This window comes from Paramormyrops kingsleyae, chromosome 3 (assembly GCF_048594095.1).
Source record: "Paramormyrops kingsleyae isolate MSU_618 chromosome 3, PKINGS_0.4, whole genome shotgun sequence".
Lineage (NCBI taxonomy): Eukaryota > Metazoa > Chordata > Actinopteri > Osteoglossiformes > Mormyridae > Paramormyrops > Paramormyrops kingsleyae.
The window spans coordinates 32,500,817-32,525,239 of record NC_132799.1 but is presented as its reverse complement, the minus strand read 5'-3'; the positions used below and the strand labels follow the sequence as shown (position 1 = coordinate 32,525,239).

The 24,423-nt window shown below is 44.6% G+C and overlaps 1 protein-coding gene across 7 annotated transcripts in view; it reads left to right on the top strand.

Moving 5' to 3' along the window:
* The first annotated feature begins 38 nt into the window (after window positions 1–38).
* The window catches only part of LOC111843412 (oxysterol-binding protein-related protein 8-like), a 48,792-nt gene continuing 24,407 nt past the window's right edge, over window positions 39–24,423 (top strand). For 3 of the 7 annotated variants that reach the window (XM_072710183.1, XM_072710184.1, XM_072710181.1), the window contains exons 1-3: window positions 39–177; window positions 15,643–15,799; window positions 22,198–22,234. In XM_072710183.1, the coding sequence (XP_072566284.1) occupies window positions 15,755–15,799; window positions 22,198–22,234 (82 nt within the window). In that variant the 5' untranslated portion in view covers window positions 39–177; window positions 15,643–15,754. Of the gene's footprint in view, window positions 178–9,952; window positions 9,972–15,642; window positions 15,800–17,682; window positions 17,810–22,197; window positions 22,235–24,423 lie in introns of those variants that run through there. The other 4 variants (XM_072710182.1, XM_072710187.1, XM_072710188.1 and 1 more) reach the window with 4 other exon arrangements.

Sequence of the window (24,423 nt, the reverse complement as noted above, 5' to 3'; positions counted from 1 at the left end):
TCATAAATGCATTAGCTGTATGTCGCGGCTAAATTGAATTTACTGAGACATGACCATTAGCTTGATGCCACTGTAGCTATCAGATCCCGCGTCGCTGTATTGAAAAGTTGTGCCTGGTTACGCCAACGGAAATTGTACATAGGTGCCGGAATTACTGCTTGGAAACTTTAAAACTAGGTAAGCCAGTCGAGTTTTTTTCTTTTCTTTTTTTGTTTGGTGAGTAATGATGGGTGCTGCATTAGGCAGCGCATGTCGGGAGGTGACAGAATAGCGAATGCGACAAAATGGCACATCTGCGTGTAAACGCCTCACACCCAGTTCACTGATCATCCAGCCACTTCTGATCGGCTCACTTTGGCCCGCCTGTTTACGTCGGAATTATGAAAGTCCCGTTTCATCCTCACATACAGTAACGGGGATTTACTTTTTACTTGGATTGTGGAAATTTACCCTCTTAGCTCTCGCGCTCGACTCATACTTTCGGAATGCTTGTGTTCTTTAGTAAATGATGCAATTGCCCACTAGCAAATACTTAAGCATTTAAATCCTTAACTTTGGTATTCTTAAACTATACATGTTTTAGAATCCAGGGAAAATGTTTAAATTATTATTGCAAGCAAAAACGTTTTTTCCCCAATCTGAGGATTTCTGATATAAACTGACTTAGTATTTCTACTAAAACTTTTGATATATACCTACGATAACAGTGGAAAACTGAAATCTTATGTCCTGCAGTTTATTAATAATCTTGTTAGAACAGCTTTTTCTTTGATATGTTATTTGATGGTTTGCCTAGGATTTGCGTATTATTCAACGTTATGCGGTTTTCTTGGAACCTTCTGAAACCCTGCAAAATACGGATGCACCGTACGGGGCCTGAAAATCTATTCATTTAGGCTTCTGTAGTAGAGTAATTCTGCACTACGCGTGAGAAATCTGTTCTCGCTCATTCTTAATTAGGAGTAAAGATCCATCCATCCATCCAACCAGCCGCTTATCCTAGTTAGTGTTGTGTGTCAAACTAAATGCCGAAGGAAAACTGAAGCTGACATATTTTTGTACCTTTTTGTACAGCTACATATTTTACGGCGATTTAATATTCTCTACCTTTTAAATAGGGTATTGATGAAACTGTTTACACACAGAGCATCTCACAATGTATTTAACATTGTTTCCCATGGCGCCAAGTTTTCTTGATAGTTATTGTTTGAGTTGAAAATCAATGCTTATTACATGCAGCTGGAGTGTTTGTTTGACATCGATATTCCCATTTTCGTCTTCTGTTTCAAATGCTGTCTTCATCTCCTGTGCAAAACCTGATGTCACCAATCGATCAGTCAATTCTAATTGGATAGTTCCAGTTGGGTTTTCTCAAAATACTATTAGCATACAGCTTATTTGGAACCTCAATTTATCAAAGAAAGGAAAAAGACCACATGTTCACACAGTTTTGTCCTTACATGTCAGTTCATCCCATGAGCCTGGGGCCTGTCCCAGGATGCACTGGGCCTGAAGCAGGGAACACCCTGGATGGGATTTGCATGCAAACAGCATGCCGATAAAATTGGGAGGGAATCAGATCACTAGCATTCATGTATACATAGTGAGTGATTGCACATTGCTGTTTAAATCTGTATTGTGTTGCCCACCAAGTCAATCCAATTGTTATTTTAGTGTGGCTGATTTGCTATCCAAATGGACTGTGCATTTGACTGTCTTGCAGATTCTCACCTCTTTGAAAAGTGAAGGCTGAGTTTTTGTATCTCAGATGTTCACAACCTGTGCTTCTTAGTCTTAGTAAGCGTGTCATCTAACAGGCCTTTAAGTCCAGCTTCTGGAGCACCTCGGTAAAATAACCATTCATTTTGAATTGACCTCATGATTTCTGATGGGGGTGGCATGGTAGGGCAGTTGTTAGCCCTTTTGCCTCAGGGTTCTGGGACCTGGGTTCTAGTCTCTTCCAGGGCTTTGTATGTGTAGAGTTTGCATGTTCTCCTGGTGTCATAATGGGGTTTCCTCCAGGTGCTCTGGTTTAGTCCAAAAACATGCTGAGGTTAATTGGAGTTACCAAATTGCCCATGAGTGTGCATGTGTGAGTGTGCATGTGTGAGTGTGCATGTGTGAGTGTGCATGTGTGAGTGACTGGTGTGTGAGTGTGCATGTATGAGTGACTGGTGTGTGAGTGTGCATGTATGAGTGACTGGTGTGTGAGGGTGCCCTGTGATGCGTTGGCACCCCATCCCGGGTTGTTCCCTGCCTTGTGCCCAGCAAAGGTACTGAACCCCCTGTGAACCTGAATAAAGCCCCTGTCAAAAATTATGGAATTGCCAAATTTAGAGGATGTTCATCCAGCTTTTCGACTATGTAGCAAATAAACAAATCACATATATGACATGAAACAATTTTTGTATATTAGTAGAACATTCTGGCTGCATGAAACATACCTTTAAACTAATTAAATTATTTTAATCAATGGCATATTTTTTTTTCCTGGAGGAAATAAAGACATTATGGAATCACACAGTGTGGGGGAAAAATTATGGAATCACCTTGTCATTTGTTAGTTGAAAGAATGGGTCATTTTGAAGAGCTCAGTGAATTCAAGTGTAGTGCTGTCATACGATGCCATCTTGCCGTCTGCAGCAAGTCACTTCATGAAATATCTCCCCTGCTAGATATTCCACGGTCAACTGTAAGCGGTGTTATTGCAAAGTGAACGTGTTTAGGAACAACAGAACCTCAGCCACATAGTGTCAGACCATGTAAAGTAACAGGGCGAGGCTGCTGAATGCTGAGGAGCATAGTGTGTAAAAGTCACCAACGCAACTGCAGAGTTCCAAACTTCCTCTGGCATTAACCCTGTGTGTTGGAGCTTCATGGACTGGGCTTCCGTGGCTGAGCAGCTGCATGCAAACCTCACATCACTAAGCGCATGGCAAGTGTTGGATGCAGTGGTGTAAAGCGTGTTCGGTGGAGTGACAAATCGCAATTCTTTGTCTGGCAGTCTTATGGAGGAGTCTGGGTTTGGCTGAGGGCAGGAGAACGTTACCTGCCTGACTGCATTGTGCCAACTGTAAGGTTTGGTGGAGGAGGGATAATGGCGTGGGGTTATTTTTCAGGGGTTGGACTTGACCCCTTAGTTTCAGTGAAGGGAACTCTCAATGCTTCAGCATACCAAGACATTCTGGACAATTCTATGCTTTCAGCTTTGGGGGATCAATTTGGGGAAGGCCCTTTTCTGTTCCAGCATGACTGTGCCTCAGTGCAAAAAGCAAGATTCATAAATACATGGTTTGGTGTGGAAAAATTTGACTGGCCCACACAGAGTCCTGACCTGAACCCCACTGAACACCTTTGGGATGAATTAGAACGGTAAATTGTGAGCCAGACCTTCACGTACAATATCAGTGCCTCATAAATTGTCTTCTGGATGAACGGGCAAAAATTCTCGGAGACACACTCCCTAAACTTGTGGAAAATCTTCCCAGAAGAGTGGCAACTGTTATAGCTGCAAATGGGGGACCAACTCCATATTGATGCCTATAGATTTAGAATGTGATGTCAAAAAAGTTCCCGTATGTGTAATGGCCAGGTTTCCCAATACTTTTGTCCATGCAGTATGTGTTTCACGAAGCCAGAATGTTCCGCTATCATGCAAAAATTGTTTTGTGTCATATCTGTGATCTGTTTAATTGATACAAAGTCAAAAAGCTGGGTGAATATCCTGCGTGGTTATTCCATAATTTTTACCCGTGGTTGTAGGACCAACAGGGACAGAAAATAGATGGATGGGTGATTCCCTTTCTCTGCTGTTTGTTCTTTGAGACAAATGTGTCAGTGCTGAGAAATGGAAGAAATCAGTGTTTCTGTCATATGTTTTGAAAGGATGAACACCAGTTTACCCATAACTTTAGTGAAAGTTTCTGATATGGGAATACAGTAGTTTTGTACTCGTCTACAGTGCAGATTCATTAGGAAATAGGAAGAGTGTTGGGAAAACACGTAATTGTCAGAGGTCTACAGTGCCATAATGTTCTGCGGTATTTTGGTCAAATCCAGAAATGCAAAAGTGAAAGTGTATAAAGCTAAAGTGTGAATTTGTGCGGAACAGCATAGAATAAATCAGTTTTATTCTGAAGTGTAAAGTGTCCTGTATACAATTACATTAAGTAAATATTTGCAGTTCTATATATAGGTAAATGCGGGAGAGGGATGTGAGCACTTGTCGCAAAAATCGAGAACTGAAATAAATGACATAATTAATATCAATAAAAAGGTGTTGTTCATTTTTATTAGACATAAATGTATGACTCTGGGCCTTTTTTCACACAGTGTCCCCCTGTCAGATGCTCTGTCAAATCTGCCCTTCTTCTCTTAGTGAAGGACTTAGATTAGTCTACCTTCCCATATTCTATAGCTTGGAGGTGCTTTGTGTAATTTCATAGGCCTGACAAACAAGCCAGATTAACTGATCTGTTGCCCAGCACCGGAGGCAGTCTAAAGGTCTGCCTGAGTGTGGATATTAGTGGTTCTTTGGGGGCACAGCTGTCCCGTGTGGGGTTTAGGTTTCTCCCCATAGCAGCATATATGCTATTTCAGAATGAACTTTGACTCTCTGAACCTACCTTGCCTGGATCAGTGTTGCTGTCTTTTTGGGACTTTTTAGTGGACAGTCTATAACATGAGCTCTAACATCTTTAAAATTCAAGTGAGCTCCTTTTGAAACGGTCTGTTTTAAGCAGGAATCACAGGTTTCTAGGTTGTGATAAGCAATTTTGTTTCATGGAAAAAATATGAAAAGATTTATCATAATTTGTTGTTCTTGTTAGTGTAATTTTTTGTTCTGTGGCAGGACATATGCTTTCCTGGTTAATTTGGGTCAACCACTTCCAAAGGTTCTGTTACTGATGTTTCAAGACCAGAAAATAAATCATTTTTGGCATTATATTTATTGATTTACTTTTGTATTGTTTCACTTTCTAACCCGAGTCACTTGGAGGTCTGCCTGAATGGGTTAATCTGGACTCCTTTTCATTCTGTCCATCTTCCATGAAACTTACCTTCGGAAGCATATGGCACAAGACAGGAAACGCTCTGGACGGGGTACCAGTCCATCTCAGGGAACAGTCGCGCACTACGAGCAATATATTGACGGTAGTTAATATGACGGTATGTTTCCGGATTGCAGGAGAGAACCCACACAAACACAGGGAGAAAATGCAAGCTCTATACACAGAAAAAGGGTGGGATTCAAGCAGCACGATATTGGAAAATATTCAAATTCCACAATCTGAATTTTTTTGTGATTAAATACTGTGATGTTAATAAAGGAAAAAAGGAGCTGAAAATTTACCCAAAATTTCATCTGCTAATAGAGTCTTCAAATAAGTTGGTGGTTGTGCCTTTGAGTGAGTCAAACAGCAAGGACAAAAATGATTAATGATCGTCTCGGCGAGCTTGTGCAGAGTGGGTGTTAAAGCAGCGGCGATAAACCTTAAACTGATTTTAACATATACTGCATAATCTTGAAAAGGAACATAAAAATTGCAAAGCTTGCTAAGTTTTGTGTCCTATAACAGAGTAAAAATGTTTTACCAAAACTTATTGATATCTCAACTAAGCTTGGGTGGTATTACGATAATACGGTATACCACGGTATCTCGGATCTTCAATTTCAACCCAGCCGACTGTCTTGGTCCTTGCGGTGCGACATTTGCATGTGCATATAACATGGGATGCCAATATTAACATCACACATTGTGCAGGCCTAGGCAGGATTCAACCCCCCCCCCACCCCCCACCCCATGGAGGCATGGGGCCACTACAGCTAGGGTGTTGGTACTTCTGCAGTGGAACGTGTCGTCGTTTGAGCTTTTCAGCTAATGCTTTTTACACACACGTGGAACCAGCTGAATAGCTGTGCAATTTCCTGAGATTATCTGAAGCGACATGGGCTTTGCTAAGTGGTTTCAGTCTACGTTTTGTTTAGTTTGATGTTAGTGTGCAATTAAGGCCCCCGCTGATGTAACTTAGAGTAGAGTGGGTTGAATGCAGGTACGTGTCCAACTCTTATGTGAATGAGTAATTTGCAGTCAAGCAGCAGTGCCTACAAGGTTTATAACGTGTGTTTTTCGCCTCCCTCTGGCAGTTTCCGTTCTTCTTTGTTGAACTTCCCCTAAACTTGAGGCTATGGACCTGGGTGTGTTCCTGATAGAACTTGGGCGGCTTCACGGATTTGCACTGCTCTTTTTTTATGTTGGTATTTAGTCCTCCAGCTGCAAGCCCACAGGCAGGTTAGCCTTTGAAAGAGGACCATTACCTAGACCTCTCAGGGAATTATAGTCAGCTGTACTGTCACTGAGCCTATTTACGGTCCTGGGGACATGATTCCAAACCTTGAAAACCAGTTTCTGTCCAGAATGAGGGACTTTGAGCTGCAGGGGAATTTCCAGAGCATCTTAAAGTGTCATCTAATTAACCAGTAAGCGCAGAAGTCAGCAGGTGAAGCATTGGATGCCTGCTGAATTTGCACGGCACCCAGATGTTGCGGCTGATGTGGAAAAGTACAGCATCGCTTTGGGTATCTCCTCGCTGGCTTGTTGACAGTGTGTGTGGAGGGAGCCTTTATCATTTATTTCCTGTGGCTGTTCAGAATTTACAGTAAGGGGGGCACAGCAGGGCATGCTGGGACATAGCCAAGTGATAAGTCTTTCTTATATGGGCTTCAGATTGTTCTCAAATATGTTTTTAATGTCACTTTAAGTGCTGAATATGGTGGATATCAAAGGGCAGTTTGGACCATATTTCTGGAGAGTTATAAAAAGATGGCGTTTGGCTATCTGTCAAATTTGTAGATGTGCTGTCTTGGTGCAGCCCCAATGGTCTGACGCCTCTGGGTTTGTTAAATTTGGTTACTAAATTTGGATCGATTTTAGTTATTGGCTCAAATTGCTAGAACATGAAGCTGAGCTAAGGTTGCCGTCTGGTGGACTAGTTAACTAGCGGCAGTGAGAGCTGCGTACTTCGTCATGATTATTGTATCATTATTCCAGTGCCTGGATGGTCCAGCGTTTGCTGAATCCTTTTCAAAGCCGTCTTCATCTGTCATCTGTGCTGTCATTGTCTCCCTGCTTGTCCGGCGGATTGTGCTGCGGTCGTGGCATCTCGCGTAACATGCTAAGCTGCAGCTGAACATTACCCTGCTGAGTCAGCAGCATGTTTGTGGTTAGAAAGCCGTAGCCTGTTTCTGGTCCTCCTCTGCGTCTGTCTGCTGGGTCCCCAGGTATCAGTGTCACTCTGTTTTTCTCAGGTTGCATTGGTAAGGGCTGTCGTGTCAAGGACGCTCTCTTCATAGAACCCTTTCCAAACAGCCTGGTGATTTCCAAGTGGCCACCATGAGGGATTTCTCTTCTTCTTCCGGGTGTCTGCACCTTAGAGGCACCGCTAATCCAGGCCTGAATTCCTGATAATTGGCCCCGGTTTGCACAGCACATTACAGGGTGAGGGTAACTTCTCCCAAATATTCCAGTTCTGTTGTGTTAGTTGTTTATTTGACCTTAAATATGAGTGGTTTTCCTGTGGCAGCCCTGCAATAAACTCCAGCTTGGTTAAGCTCGAGTTGTACAGTATTTATTGAGACTGAGTCACTTTTGACTCGGTCTCAACTTTTGAGTAATTTTTGAGGCCACATGCCACTTTTATGGTTCTTAGCAACTATCCCGTAACGCGCGTACCTGTCGTTGAGCCTCAGCCTTTCCTCTTTGCTGATGCTGTCTGTCCTTGTTTGCCAAGCATTGTCATGGTTTTTGAGCCTGTCCCCCTCGACACGTTAAGCTTGCAGGTTTGGCAATCGATGCATCAGGCTCAAGCTATTTGGCCTCTTTGGAGCTGTGTTCGATGTAGGGCTGTCATTATCAATTATGACAATAATTTAGTAATTACCGATTTAAATCTGACAAGTCATCGAGTGATCATTTATATATAATATGATAATAATAAAGTATACACTGTTGCTGCTTTTCCATGAGCTCAGCATTCTCTCTTCCAGATAATCATTCTCATCCTTGCTGTTGGAACAAGAACTAGTCACAAGAAGACATTTGTCTTCTGCTGTGTGTAAATATTTTGTATTCCATAGAGCAGATATTGAGCAAAAGCAAACGATTTGTCAGCACTGCTCTGCGTTTGGCACGACTCACGGCAACACCTCCAACTCATTTGACAGGCTCACTTGGTAGATAAGTTCTATTTGGCTATATAGTTAATTTACAGCTCCTTAATATACAACACATTCACACAAAATAATATGGTTATTATGTAAGATGATGCGGCTAAGCGACTGGGCTAACCTTCGTTTTAGCGGCGATTAATTCAACATACAGGAGTTCTAGAAAGTAAGTTAATAATTTAAGTAATGTTGTTCACAAAGCCAGGCTAGGCTACTCCTAGAGGCTAACTGGCACGTACCTATGGCTAACCTCGCATTGTTGGGTGAGCCCGTTAAACCTGAATTTCTTCTTTTAACATGTATTGCATACCCGCAGTCATTGCAGTCATGATTTGGTAATATTTGTTCCGCTTTGCAATGTCATATTGCCGAGTAATAGAGAAGGAAAATTTGAATTGAGGCTTTTAAATAATTGGATATTCAACTTTAATCGAGCTGCCTCATGTTGCTTTGAAAACAATCATGGAAAACTACTGAATGTCAGGGACAGATTACACAAAACACCCTTAAGTATTCTCCTTAAGGTTTGCTTAAAATGTTCACTTAAGAATAGAAGTTTTTTTTTCCCTTATCTTGGTCTTATACTTGAGGAATGTCTTAAAGTTCCCTTAATGGTTGCACAAAAGACCTTAACAACTAAAGTAAGGGGGAAAAAAACTTAAGGTACCTCTGACCGAACTTATATAAATGAAGAAAATGAACGAGCGTCCTGCGACTGAGAGAACCCAGTGGATATGATTAATGATTTATGATTATTTAATGATTATTATATTAATGATTCTATGATTTATTTTATCTGACTGACAGTAAATTTATGATTTTATTTATATTTCCCGCTAGTAAATGCTGGCAAGTTTCACCCTGGGCACCAGCAATATTAGACAGAGCTACATCGGTTATGGATCTAATTTTCCGACGCAGACGTATGGAGATACAAGCAAAAATGCATTTAATATAACTGAGATGAAACAATAATTCCATGTGTTCAATTGTTCCATCACTAGCTACTTCTCTTTCTTAGTCGCGCGAAAAGTACCTACTCATAGTGAACACAATACACCAGGGCGAACGATCCACATTTTCATCAGATAATGCAATGGGGACGAAATCCGGCTTTTAAAATTTTATTTATATTCGTCAGACAAATGATATATTTCATTGAATGATAACAGGTATCATGAGCAGGCGTGAGTGCAAGCAAACAAACGGTCTCCATGGAAACTACAGTTTTACTGCCGTAAAATGTCTTTCAATGCAATAAATCCTTTAACGTTTTTCCTTAACTTTCTAAGGGTCACTGTGGAACACCTTTAAATAAATCCCTTAACTAAAGGGAAATTTAACCTTATTTCCTTAAGGTGTGTAATAACCCGGTGTACAACCGATTGATACCACCATACAGGAATCGCAGTTAAGGAATGTTTTATTGGGGAAAACTGAACTGGGGTGAGTTTCCCGAAGCGTTCTTAACGCTACGTCGTTCTTAAGTTCTGTGTTAAAAGATAGAATTAACAACCGACGTAGCGTTAAGAAGGCTTCGGGAAACTCACCCCTGATTAATTTTTCAGCTTGCACTCGCGCTCTCTGAACTACCCTAAACAATAGATAACACCCCTAATGGTGAGGAGTGGCATTTCAAGTAAAATATTACATAAATAGAACAATCAGGATACCACAGGTGTTTTATGCAACCAGTCCCAGACCTGGGGGGTATTCCAGAAAGCAGGTTATGTGACATACCCGGGTAAGTTTAAGGGTAAGTTAGTGGATAACCTCATCTTTCGGTTCCAAAAACGGAGGTTAACTTTCTGGGTATGTACGTAACCATAGCAGCTTACTCTCTGAAGATAACCTGCTACTGAGCAGGTTATGTTCCAGGGTCAGTTTGTTGCAGAAGGTTACTGAGCATGGCGTGCCCTTTTGATGACGATCCTGTGGACGTGGAGGCACAAATTATACAAGGTTTTTTTCGCCGGGAGAGAGTTATAAGACCGCGTATTGATGTCTTGTCATTTCCTAATGATTATTTGAAAAAGCGTTATCGGTTTTCAAAAGAATAGTTAATTTACTTTACATCTCTTGAAACCGCATATTGCAAATGTCACAAACCCAAACCGCGGGTCTGCGCTTAGCACAGAAAACATTCTGTACATAGCACTTCGGTTTTTTGCGTCAGGGCATTTTTTGTACAATATGGGCGACGCAGAGCATGTGGGAAAGGCAACTGTGTGTAGAGCCGTTCGCACAGTACAGTATGTCTGGTACTTAGCGCTTCTTACACACGTTTGTACCGTTCCCTGTCCATAAAGCTCTGCGTGTTATTAAAGAGGAATTCCACAGAGTGGTAGGTTTGTCCTTTGTAGTAAAATCTATGATGCACATTTAATATGTAGTCATACTATTTATATCTATACATGTATTCATCCTGCACACACACACACTTGATACTTCCATATATGACTTTCTGTTTCAGGGTTTCCAAATGTAATTTGGAATACATGTAATACATGTATAGTGACAATAAAAGGCATTCATTCATTCATAATTGGGTGCATTGATGACACCTACATTCCTATTAAAGCTCCTTCAATAAATGAGGGAGACTATGTTAATATGAAATCTATTCATAGTATCAATGTGCAGGTAACTTGATTTTGTATCCTTAATTTTTTGCCTTGTTAAAATCATCAAACTCATTGCTTTTTTTCCACTAACTATAGGTAATCATTACAGGACAGTACAATGCTGGTTACCACTGGTTGCCCTCAGATGGGGTGAGGGGAGGTGGTGGTGGGCCCCCGCCAGTTAGACGGGCTTCAGCCTTTTTTCTATTAGCTACATGACAGAAAGAATATACTAAATCGTGTTTAATAAATAGTTCAGTGATCGTATAATCAAATATTACCTTTTTGCGGAATGTTTTTGTGTTTCATTTTGACTTGGCTCAAAGTTCTTCTGGCTCCAGAAGGATTACACCTTATTAAATAAGAAACCATATATTCCTAGTCGATACACATTGTTATTTTAACCTAAAGAAATGAATGGCAGGAAAAGTAAATGCTTTCATAGTGATTTAACAGTCAAAAGGATGCGGAGGGGTACGTGTTTAATTATTTTGCATTATAATAAAAGGGGAGGCGATGTCAAATTTGCAATTTAATACACACGCATTTACTCTGTCCGTTATTTTTTGCCAAGCCAACTCTTTCTTTAGCCGATGCAGCCGTATTGCTTTTTTTCATTATTATTGGCTTGAATTCCTCATATGCGTGCATTAAAACTTCCAACTCCGCCTCTGTGAAGTATGCCGCTCTCTTTTTTTCACTTTGATTTTCCATTCTGACTCGTGAAATCGGCGATCAATTGAAAACGTCTTTATGCATGCACGGTGCACGCGCATTAACTCTGGGTAACCAATAGGAGGTTGATTGAACTTACTCTTCTCAGGTGTTTTGGAACCGACATACTCATGGTATGCGGGTTTGGGGTATATCAACCCAGAGGTTAAGATTTACCAAATGGTAAGTTAACCAAGCTTTCTGGAATACCCCCCTGCTCACCTGAATTCATCCTAATATGACTCACCTTTGTTGCCAGGAGCTACTGGGTGGGGCTTACAGCGATACACTTTGCTGATTGGCTGACCACAAGTACTGCCGCTAAGCTTGGCAGTTACGTGGTGTGGGAAAGAGATAAAAGCAGGGGAGCAAAATTGAGCAGATAGATTTATTTTCGTGTCTCGGTTACATTATATGCATTTATGGATACACTTTTTGCTTGTGTCTCCATCATATTTCTGAATTCGAAAATCCTATTCATAACCAACATACTTCTGTCTAATATTGGCAGGGATGGAGGTGATACCAGCCAGCGCTTATTAGCGGAATAATGCTACATAATTTTTTACTAGTTGAAAAATGAAGGATCGATCTGCTGGCCACATTTAATAATGGGCTATAAACATGTCGTAGGGTATATAAATAAAATGTAATTTGTCCTGTATTTTAGGACCGCATTAGGGTGGTGATGGTGAAGCTAAAACATAGGAGTTTTTTGTCCCATTCGTATCCAGCGTAACAGTCACAGTTCCTGGTGTGTGGTGAGAAAGCGACATACAGGAGTGGGCAGGAACTACAAAAGCTCCAGAAAATTTGAACCAAGAACTAGGTTACTGAACTTCAGTGGGAAAGCGCCATGTTATAGTTAACATTTACTGTAAGATCTCTAAATGGTCTATACATTATGTACGGCACCACATTTAAAGGTGTTGCTAGCTTATATGAGCTAAAACTAGCCCTTCCCCATCTTCCAGGCTGACAGCTGGACATACTGGCTTTCACTTTGCACCTTCTCGCCATTCTCTTGACCTACTGTGGACGAGTAATGGTCCAGCACCGTGAGACCCGCCAGCCCGCTTAGGCTCCACAAGAGGCGATCACACAGGCCGGGGTGGGCCAGCACCGTGAGGTGATCACACCGGCCGGGGTGGGCCAGCACTCCGCTCTGACACTGCAGTCTGGATTCCCTCTAACTCGCTGTGCCATCGCGCAGGGAAAGGCGGATGCAGCACCTGCGCCTTTGCCGTCTCACCCTGCCAAAGAAGCTGGGCATCTGGGCACTGGCCTGCTGTCAGGGGGGCAGCCAGGTCCCAGCTGGCCAGCTTGAAGTTCTGTGGATTATGCAGAATTAATATTGTAATCCATTTTCTGTCATCTGCGACTGATATGATGCCATATTGCTGTTTGGGTTTCTCTGGCCCGCCTAGATATGGGACCACAGGGAAGTCATTCTAGACGTCTACTTTCAATTTAGAGCCACAGATTTTTAGAAATGATTTTTAGAAATGATTAATCAGTATTATGTTTTATTTATTTCTGTTCTTTTTGATCCTTTTTGTTTTGTTTTGCAGGTCATTCTTTGAAGTAATTATACTCATTCAAAGCATACCTTGCTCTTGCTTAGAATAGTATGAAAACCTTTTCATAGTAGAGCTTTTGAGGCACTTGTTAATGCTTAGTAGCTCCACCAAGAGTATCTTAGATATCTTGTATCAGACTTAAGAATATGGCTGTGGCTTCCTGAATGAAGTTATGATTATGTGTCATTATTTAAAACTCTTAAGGGTGTACATTTGGATCTAGGACAGCACTGAAAAATCATGTCAAACTGGAGTTGATAGTTCATAGTAACAGGCAGTTACCGTGAAAGCATGACCTTCTGTGTCTAGAGAAAGCAGCACCACATTACAGTGAGTCACTGCCATAACTTGGTCACCTTGACCTCACTGGAATTCCTTCTTAATGTCCTGATGATCGCACAGTGTAGAGCACTGTGTAAGGTTTGTGCCACCCTGTATAAGGAGCTCACTGAGTGGTAGCTGAGTGCATCCTCTTGAGTGTAGATGCAGTTCATCGCTTGAGAAATACAGATTGTGCTGATGAAACAGGAACTTGGGACCTAAGTTTGGACATAAAGTGTTTTCAGATACGTGCCGTAGGGGTTTAACAATGCGCAGCAGCACAATATTTCATAATTCAAAAATATAAAGATATGCATTGTAGGGGTGTAATGATGCACTTTGGTATAAAATCATTCATTCATGTTAATGCAAAAGGGTGCAATAGGCACAATCTTAGCTTTGCTTTTACTTTGAGATTTTATTTTTAACATTTTGCTCTGGAGCAGAATAAGGAAAAAACTGCAAGAAAAAAGGAGCTGTTTGAAAGCATTTTTTTTTTGTAAATGGCATAAATAACTGATCTTAGTTTGTTTAGAGTCTTATTTTGTTGAATGTATTGTGAGTGTATCAAACCGTGAGCCCTGAATTGTCTTTTGAACCAAATTGTGAGTAGGCTGCATCGTTACACTCCTAATAGACTGTGTTTCAGTGGCTGTTTGCATGACTAGCCCAAGACACTGCCCAAGTCTCACTCAGTACTTTTATACTGGCTTATACTGAAAAACCTACAATTATCTGTTTTGTCTCCGGGGCTAATTCTGAATGCACTGTTTAGGGATTCTCAATGATTAATGGATATTCCTGGTTTGCGATACCAAGAGTTGGGGAGAACATACAGTCAGTTTCCTGAGAGAATCAGTGACCCTGTGAGACTTAATGGGAATGAAATGTTAGACCACCCATTGGCCACACAAGGCTGGAAGGCATCTCGGTGACATCAGCATTTCACTTTAAAGGAAGTCCTCTTGAATGATCACATGACACGGGTTCAGTTCTGTGGGGTAGGGACTGATGTGCTTAGACTAGCATGGAAACCAAAAGGCCGCCTCAAATTGTGTGTGTTTTCTGAACGGCTGATGTGGCCATTGAGGGGTCCGGCGGCGTCCTGTCCCCAGAGCTGCTGAGAGGTTTACCAGACCATTTGGGTGCTCAAGGTGAACCTTGGCACATATTATGCCACGTGGCCTGCACACATAACATATGCATTGTGTAGAAATTTAATTTCATGCATGCAGCAAACTGTTTGCAGACGGTCTTTTCACCCCTCAAGGAGAGGAAGTTCTGTGATTAACTGGAAGTTATGTTTTCCCTCGTTATGTTCTCTTTTTAGTTAAAAGGAAATGACACGAAATACTGTATATTTTTTATTTAATGATACCAAAGTTGACCTACGCGGGTATATGCCTTTTACAGTGCCTGGTTGTATATCCAGGTTTTAACACAACATTAACAAATGAACAGTAGTGTCAGTGTTTACCAGCACAGCCCCCAGAAAATGACCTGGCTGCATGTTTGCATGCTTCGCAAATTTTTGCAATTTGTGTTGCCATGGCCGCAAAGTGCCTGGGCTTTCCGACATTGTCTTCCAGTAGTGATGCGAACTGATTACAGTGTGTCCCACAGTACAAGGTGCGAGTGGTGCTGATGAGTGGGAGCCTCATCAAGAGGGTTGACGTTCAGCAGTTGAGTGTGTCAGTGCCCCATAGCTGTGCTGTGAGCTGCATCTCTATTGGTTCCTGTCTTCGGTCAGTGAATATTTATCCAGCGATTGATGGCTCACTCACCTCCACTGACAGATACTCACTTTCCAGTGCTTTTTTTTGCTACATCAGTCCCTCTGAAGGGGTTAGGGTTACCGAATCGTCATTCTCCATCTGTGTTGGGCAAGCCATGCTGCCTATCTGTTGGTCTGAGAAGGAGAGCTACTATCCAGTAGGTTTTCTATCCCACTTGGCTACTGATGAGCCACACCTGCTCCTGGTATTTGCCTGAGAACAGGTGTGGCTCATCAGAAGCCGGGTAGGATAGAAAACCTACTGGAAGGTAGCTCTCCAGGACCGGAGTTGGAGACCCCTGCTCTAGAGGTTGGGTCAGTTGGGTCGAGTGAGCCATGGCGTTGACTCTGTGTGCCTAGTTTGAGTCTTCGTATGGACTGAGTTTTCCCTCTCCTCTTCAGGTTGTGTACCGGATACACACTGTGTCTCTAGCAGGCATCTGGACCCATGTGAGAGTCATGAAGGTTCCTGCATAGCGATTACAGACAGGACGTCATAGTGGACACAGGCGCCATGGAGCCTTACACTGAGACCCAAGGTGAACCCGACAAGACTCTGGTAAGTAGGAAGGAGATATGCTTCTTGCAGCATGGGTCAGCAACCCTGATCCTTTGGTAAAAGGTTAAAACCAGAAGTTAGCGACGGCAAACAGACATTTGTGTGTTTAGTATTCCGCAGAACAAGGAAATGAACACCTTTGGACCCTGGATATACATCAGTTCAGCTAAGCAAACTTGACAGTTCCTCTGCACACAGTGCAGAGAATGTGCACTAGTGTGAGAAATGAGCGTGCGACTGGTTTCACACCCTGAGACCACAGGGGGTGTCTGGCGTGCAGACTGCAATTAGCAGAGGCTCTGATCTCGCGTCAGTCTCTGGTCGAGCCGTCGTGTCCCTCCTTATCTACTGTGACTTCACAACGCTCACTCTCCCTGAGGGCACGATGGCATTCACGGTTCACAGTTACTAGACAAAGTGCCATTTAAAGATGACCTCTGGATAATTATAATATAACGCAGGACTTCTCCTTCTCAGCTAGCGGGAAGGTGTGTCCTTTGTGAATTTGTCGGCTTTTCAGAATCACCTGCGTTATTGTCTGGCGTTAACATGCAAATAGGATCATGCGAGAGGTAATGGAAGGCAGAGGACTGTTAGAGTCATGTGTACGGTTTCTGGCCTCCAGTCGGCCCCTGTGATGCCTTCCGCATCCATCAGGACCGATGAAACCTTCACCGAAGAGAATAAACCGCATCACAGCACTGAACTGTTCCAGGTTACCGATGCATTACTGGTGCACTGATGCATTTTGTACTCGGTACAAAACGGTGGCGGGGAGTCTGGTGGAACTGCCAAGGTCAACGGAAAATTCTAGAAAAGACCCACGGAAGCTGCTGGAATCCATTCAACAGGGGTGTGGCGCCTCACACTGGGCGGACTGCAGGTTACCGTGCGGACGCGGTCAGCTTCCGAGAAATCCGACGCCCCACGCGGGCCGGGCGCCACAGGCCGGGGCCTCTGGGATCCCTCTGGCAGAAGTGCTGCATTGTTCCATCGGCCGGTTCCCGTTTCTGGGGATTCTGATGCTTCACGGGGTTTTCAAGGAAAAAAACAACCACGGCTCTCTCCCAAGCCCCCCGAAGCGAGCGTATTCAGCACTGATGGTCCTCTCTGCAGGAGCAGCCCCCCACCCCCCCGCCGCATCGAGGGGAATTCTTTATCCTAATTAAATGGGTTAGTGCCATTATGCAAATCCGTGCCAGACTGGCAAAGCGTGGAATACATACGATACAGTTTTTCTTTGATTGCTGGTCTGTAACAGCAGCCATGATCTCTGCACCTGGGTTTTCTGCGTGATGCAAGACGTTTTCTGTTAATCTAAAACATTTTTGGTTTTTTTTTAAGAGCTCGAGGCCAGGAGTCTGTGCACAGCTGGAGCAAAACTTTACTTTGTTTTCATGATCGTGAATGTCGGGTTTTCACTCCTGGTGAGTTTTCCTGGACAAACGGAGTCATTTATTTCACGGTGGGGTGCTCTCTGTCACGTCAGTGAGCAGCGTGTGTCGCTTGGGGAGGCAGGGGCTGACCGGCTAAACGCTTTGTATGTCTGCAGGGCAGGATTAAATGAGGAGTAGGAATAGGGAGAGTGTTGGAAAGTGAGAGAGGGATGCAGACAAGAGAGCGAGAGAGAGAGAGGGAGCAGATGAGTGGGGCGGGGCACATATCCTGCAGAGAGCCTGACAGCATGAGGCAGGGGGTTACGGACCCCGTGCATCTGTGTTTGTATGAGCTGTGAGCTCAACCGGCCCTGTGACAGTCAGGCTCAGCCCTGGAGCAGCAGCAGGAGTGACCTCACCAAGGAGGGGTGGGGAAGGGCGGGCTGAGGGGCGGGGCCTTCCCCGCCACGGCGCCCCACCATGGCGCAGGGCCGCGCCCCCAGGCCCGTGCACGACGGCATGGCGTGAGGCGACAAGCCCGGCGACTCACGAGCGAGCGGTTCAGGTTCAGGAGGCACGCGACACAAAGGCTACTCTGCAAGAGTCAAAGCCGGGGACCGAGTCTCGCACATGGGTGAGTGCTCAGGCCGTTTTACCGAGCACCGCGAATTACGGAAGGCTTCGTGTTTGTACGTGTTTAATTTCCGACGCTAATCGGACAGAGCGGCCGGGGTGGGGGAGCAGCACACCTTAATCCTTTCATAAGAGTCACGCTGCCGCGATTCTGGCTTGCATCCGAGACTCCCACGCCCAGCCAACCTCTCTGAGTAGACGCTGTTGGGCCGTTTCCTGTTATCGGAGGTGCGGTCGTGCCATCGATTCCTGGGAGACAGTGGCAGGACTCCAACGTCTGCCGAAACCCTGGGGTGGGTTAACAGGATTTTGGATACAGTAGCAGTGATTTAGGACTGTTATGAGCTGCAGGATATCAGTGTCTGCGCTTAAAGATGCAAACCGTACAGTATCTGCTATAGATTTCCCCATTTTTTTTTTGGGTGTAGAACCCTAACGCTTCTGCCTTCACTGTCACAGTGATTCGCTGTTTGCTGGGAGTGACTCTGGTTTCTGGATTCTGGTGCCGCTGTCAGCTCTCTGCGCGGGTTTCGCCGTCAGGGCTGTCCCGCTCCATCCTGCCCCAAACACATTCCTCCGGAAGGAAGTCGCCGGCGCATATCGGTTTGTTTATTCCCTTCCTCAGGACGTTTGCGCTGCGTCTGATGGGTCTGCAGCTTTGACCTGCCTGTCAGGCAGCGGTGTGCACCGTCATGAATATTTGGGCTGTACATTCACAGAACTTGGACTCCTGACAGAACTTGTCATGTTATCCTTCTGTTTTGGCCAAGGCTATATTGTCTCCTTGTGTTTTCATGTCTGTCAGCCCCTTCTCCCTACCCTGTCATGGGTCATATTGACTTTTGGGGGGGGGGGGGGGGGGGTTTCTGCAGATGGTCAGACAGACAACACAAGGACCCCTCAAATCGAAAGGGACGCATCTTCAGGGCCACAGGAAGCTCTCAGGGGTGGTTTGGGGGGGGGGGGGGGTCGGGGGTAGGGTTACTTCTTTCCTTTCCCTTCCCCTGGGAGAATTTGGTTCCCAGAAATTCTTCTCATATTGAGAGTCACCTTTCGGGGAAGAGCGGAGCCAATCAAGGGTTCTGGGTCCATGTGGCTAAAATCCACAAACTAAAAGGACAGTGGGACCGTGCCCCCCCCCCCCCCCCCCCCCCCAAATGGACTGAGCCTGACCTCAGATGGTGGCTCGTTACTGGCAGCCTTCTCTCAAAGAGGCAGAGTTGTTTCAGCCTTGGTGATACTCCGAGCCCCTCAGCCAACGCTAGATCTCTGAAGCCGACGGGAGACTGGATCTCCACGGCCCCCCCTGCCCCCGAGGGGAGACGAGGCTTTTGGCCCTGCCAGCTTGTTCCCAGTCTGTAGGATCAGGACTGTGGCCCTCTTCCAGTCCCTTTCCATGTTCTACTGGGCCAGAGCCAGTTCCCAGAACCTACTTATCTACAGGATGTCCTGAAGTGACCGCAGACATTTTTTTTTGTTTGTTTTTATGACAACGACCAAGTTTTTTTGCGACTGCTGTAGTGTTGCTTATTTTTACTGGCCTGCTGTTTGTGGCTGTACTAGAGTGTGACCATCAATGTAGCTGAAATTTGCTGGAAAGGGGCCAAAATGTACTTTTTTGTTAGAGTTTGACCCAGTCGGTAACATTGGAGGCTGTAATTCAGAATCCGGCAGTGACACGCTCATGGATGTCTGCATACCATTAGTAACTTTATCATTTGTCATGGTGTGCCCCCCCAGTGCCAGATGTTTTGCAGGTAAAAATATTGTTAAAATATGAAATTATAATGGAATCAGCAGCACCAGTAGCTTCCCCATGCTTGCTGCTTGAGAGAATGTCGCCATACGGACCATAGACCCAGATCAAGACTTCACATCACATTGCAGCCCCTTGGTCTGAGGACCCGCCCCTCGCTCTCTGGCCACGCCCCCTTAACACCTGAAACCACAGCCATGTCTCCTCCTCTCTAAAATAAGGAGTGCTAAAGTAGGGAGGGGAAAAGCTTGATTACCTGCAGTTCCTTACAGAAAACCTCAGCTACACGGATCTATCCGTCTGTCTTTTCCTATCAGGGTCCTGGAGCCTATTCCAGGCAGCTCAGGGCTCAAGGCTTGGATGCACCCTGGATGGGACAGCAGTCTGTCACCGGACACACCTACACACTTAATCAGACACTATGGACAATGTGTGTGATAGATGCCTATCAGCCTGACTGCATGTCTTTGGACTGCGGGAGGAAAGTCGAGCACACGGGGGAAACATGCAGGAGCACGGAAAGGACGTGCAAGCACGCGCAGGACGAGGAACGGGATTCGAGCCCCCGGCTGTGTAGGTGCGAGGCTGCAGCACCACTCGCCAAGCCACTGCGTGCCTTTCCTGCATAATTACTATATAAAGTTGATTCATGTTTGTATGCTTCTGTAGGGCTTCAGCACTGGTGCTGTACAAACTACACAGGATGAGAGGTAAATTCAGATGAGGAATTGAAAGGGATCTGGACATACGGTTGCATTATAAGCACGGCCTGGCGTGACTCCCACTAAATCTGACTCGCTTGGTGGTCAACGCACTTATTGTGGCTCCCAGAAACCTTCCAGCTGGCAAAAGCGACGTAAACAGCCCGCTGATGGGAAAACTCGGGGAAAGTGTTTGGGTGGCAGGTTCTCACGCAGATTCGTGTTCCGAAGCGTGGGAGCCCCTTCCAGTCGGAGAGGGGTTATGATTAACAGTAGCTTACGAGAAAAATCTGCTGACCTGTTGCGTTATATTCGGTGGTGCTTGGCCTGTCATTAACTACGGGCGACGATTACGGTCTTCCTCCGCCGCTTCTTTCTGTTTGTGGAAAAATGAGTGCCGCTCTAACGAGTGGCGAGGCCGGCACGGCTTTCGCTCGAGCGTGAAGGTGTAACAGGAAACGGGATGTTTCAGTGGAACTTTCCGAGAAATGAACGCAGGCGTCTGTCAACCCAGGGGGCGGGAAAAAAAACTGTGAAATGAAGCATTAAGGAGCAGCATTGTCACCAAAACCAAGAGGAGGGGCAGCAGAAGTGTCTTTTACGAAAGAACGTGTGGAATTTTTCTCACGTTGAGCAGTGTTCAACATAGGAGATTCCCTCGAGGAGAATGTCTGTCACTGTAGGCGCGTTCAGACCCAGCTGACTGTCCTTAAGGAGGGGTACGGTTAAAGAGATTAGAATGTGGGGATATCACTTATTTTATGTGTGACCTTTCTTGAGCTTAGGCCATGTGAACTTGAGAACCTGTCGTATGCAACTTTGGATCGTCAGTTGGGAGTTATCAATTAACTTGTTAGCGAAGAGTTGGTGTAATCCACATGGACATTGTACACTTTGTCCGGCACTATCAGGTTAGTCCTTACTGAATTATTATACATTGTTCTCTCTATACATAGAAGGCGTTGGTCACTTGGTAATTGAACACTGGTCACTTGATGCCTCCCTAAGCAGGTTCTGGTCTCCCTTTAAGTGTCTTCTAGGTAAACACGCGTTTCTGGTCGATAGCCAGCTGCCTTCCTTGGCTTGTTAGTGTTTGGCTCTCAGGTTACCTGAAGCGGCAGTGAGTGAGCTCTTGTGGTCGCCGTTCCGCTGAGTAGTGAGCCTTGGCCCAGCCATGCAAACAGGCTGCCGTCTGCCTTGCTTTGGCTACGAGCCTCTGTCGTTGTGATGAACGGGAACACTTGAGGTGCCCCCTCTGTGCCTGAAGGTCCCCTCTAACCAGACTAGAGATGCTCCAGAATTGTCTTTAATTATGAGCTCTGACCTGTTACTGTGCACTACTGGAAACTTTGGGGGCTTTTTTCTGTGGCCTTTGAGGTTTATGCGGTAGTCGGGTTCCTCTGTGCGCAGATCTGCACTCTGATGTTGAGCTCAGTGGAGCTCCAGCTGAACTCACCTCCGTTAAGTTGGTCTGCTGCTGCCCTCTGGGCCTGTGTGTGCCAGGCCACTAGGGGGCGCTGCCGCTGACCAGGTCCTTCCTTTTCAAGTTTGCCCCCTGCTGGCTGCCCATCGCTCCTCATGCCCCAGCCTTTACACTGCTCCTCCCTCCCCCATTGGCTGTCTGCCGTCGCACGTGGCCACTCCCATGCTTCCGTGTCACTGTCTCCCTCATCTGTCGCCATGGCGTCAGCCGGCCTGAAGCCCCGCCCCCTCATTTGCCCAGGGCCGGGCCGCTCGTGAGGCTGCTGCTCTGTCTTGCGATGGCTTTCAGCTGACTAACATTATCTCTGTTTGTCTGTTTGTTTCCCCCCCACCCCCCGTCCTGCTTGTCCTATCTGTCATCATGTCGACCCCATGCCTTTCCCATGTGTGTGCGTCCCCGTCTGGCCGGACCCGGCCACCCTCCCACTCTGCCTCACCCCTCGCCTGCAGCACCATGCCGAGATCAGGGACCCCCCTGCGACATCAAGTGAGTGTCTGACCTTTGGGGGGCTGGACGCAAGTGGGGAGAGTGTCTGTGTGGGGAGTGGAGGGAACCCTGATCCCTTTAAAAAAGATGGAATGATGATGCATGGTGTATATATGTGTATATATATATATTATAGCTGTCTCAAAGCATGATGGACTGTACCATGTTGCCCGTGTGGGGGGAGCCACCTGCACCTGAGCCGTTTGGGCATTCCCACACGGTAGCCCTGCCTCAGTGGTCTGCCTCAGCTTAGGTGCCCAGTACATCACTTTCTATGAAAACGATCAAGACGTTGTTATTTATTTGTTCCTGCTGTGTCCTGCACTGCATTCTGCTGTCGCAGTGACTGACTGCTTGTGTACAGACACATGCATATGCTTTAAATCCCCCAGCCTTGTGTGGATTTATTTAGCCGAGATGCGGTGACCTACTTCATCGCTTCACCAAGCCACACGCACACACAGATCATAGCTTGTTTACTACCAGCCATCGTGTCATCATGGGGGATTATGTCATATGACGTGTGCAGATTTAAGATGGACACGCATGGGATAGAGATGCTGTTGTTGTTTCTTGAATGTTTGTGGAATAACTGCTCAGTTTTAGGGGAGCCGAAGACTATTGGGATTCCAAATTGTGGAACGAGTGGACTAATTTCAAAAGCACATTGTGTTTTAATTTCGGTGATGTTAAGGTTAGGAAATCAGGAATGAATAAATAGTGATCTTTCACAGGTATTCCACAAGGGGGCAGGCTTTACTGGTGTACAGGCAGCTTTCAACTTGGGTTAAACCGACTTGTGCAAATCCAAAAAAAACATCTGAGATGCATAAAATTTACAGACGGTGATTTGCCATGAAAATACATTTGAGCTTCAGCTTTTCATTTATTGTGCTGGCTGGATGGGTTTATGGAAGGGATTGCGTCCGTGAGTGGAGGATCCGGGTTATCAAAACCTAAAACTGCAAGAAGAGACTTTTGTGAACTGAGATAAAATACGAAAATAAAGTAAAAAAAAAAATATACATCTAAACGAAGCCTATAAATATCGCTTCTTAAATAACTGAAATAAAATAAAAGGAAGCTTTTTAAATACTTGTCTAGCTAAGGTAATGATTTGTTTGATCTTTAATGACCATTGTTAATACCTGGAACATGTTTAGCTAATTCTATGGCCATAAGTACATGTGTGGTGTGTAAAATTCATGTAGAATTCTGCACTATATTGAAAAAACAATCCCAATATAATTTTTTTTAGATATTTATAAAGCAAAAAAGGAGTTGAAAACTTACCCAAAATAAACTTTAGCCAAATAGAACTTATCTATCAATAGTGTCTGTCAGATAAATTGATTGTTGCTGTGATACTGCTTGATTCTGCTTGGTATTGTCTCTGAAATCCGCAATATTTCCATACTACAGAAGACGGAATGGCTTTTTTTGTGGCTGCAAAACAATAAACTGTTGATAAGGAACTGCTGGATAGTAAAACACATCAGAGACGAATGCAACCATACGATTGGCTGGAATTGTCCTTTAAGAACAGACAACCTACACCTTACAAACGCAGAGCAAGGTTGATGAAGTCAGCGAAGCAAACCACGTCACGTCACATGCTGCTGTTTTGGTAACAGCATGGAAGGGATGAGCGTTCCCTCAGAGGAAGGATAAGGTGATGGAGAAGAGGGGGACAGCTTAGAAGCCACATCTTTTACAAAAAGAAGATGTCAGACCCATCCCCTGGAACAAGCATCAGGCAATCAGAGAAAACACATTACATCTATCCATACAGTCAGCATTTTGTACTGTTGCGTCCTATCGCAAAAAAAAGCTTATTTTTGTATGATTTGTTAATTACAATTAAATTTCAGTTTGTAGTCCATTGAATTTGTTGCCTTTTTTCTTGTTTGGAGTCTAAGGGCAATTCTAGTGGAATATTAAACAAGAATCAAGAGAAATATTGACTTGAATTAAATCGTAATGATTATTGATATTGACTAATATGAAAAAAAAAATACTGTATATTCTGCTATATCGCCTAGCCCTAGGCATGATGAATGAGGGATAGCTGGGAAAGGTTGAGAGACGCTGCACTGGATAATCTTGAAAGGCTTCAATCCATAGTGTTTGTTGGTATGAGCCGTTGTCTCATAAGAGATTTTTAGGTTTGATAATGCTGCACAACAAAG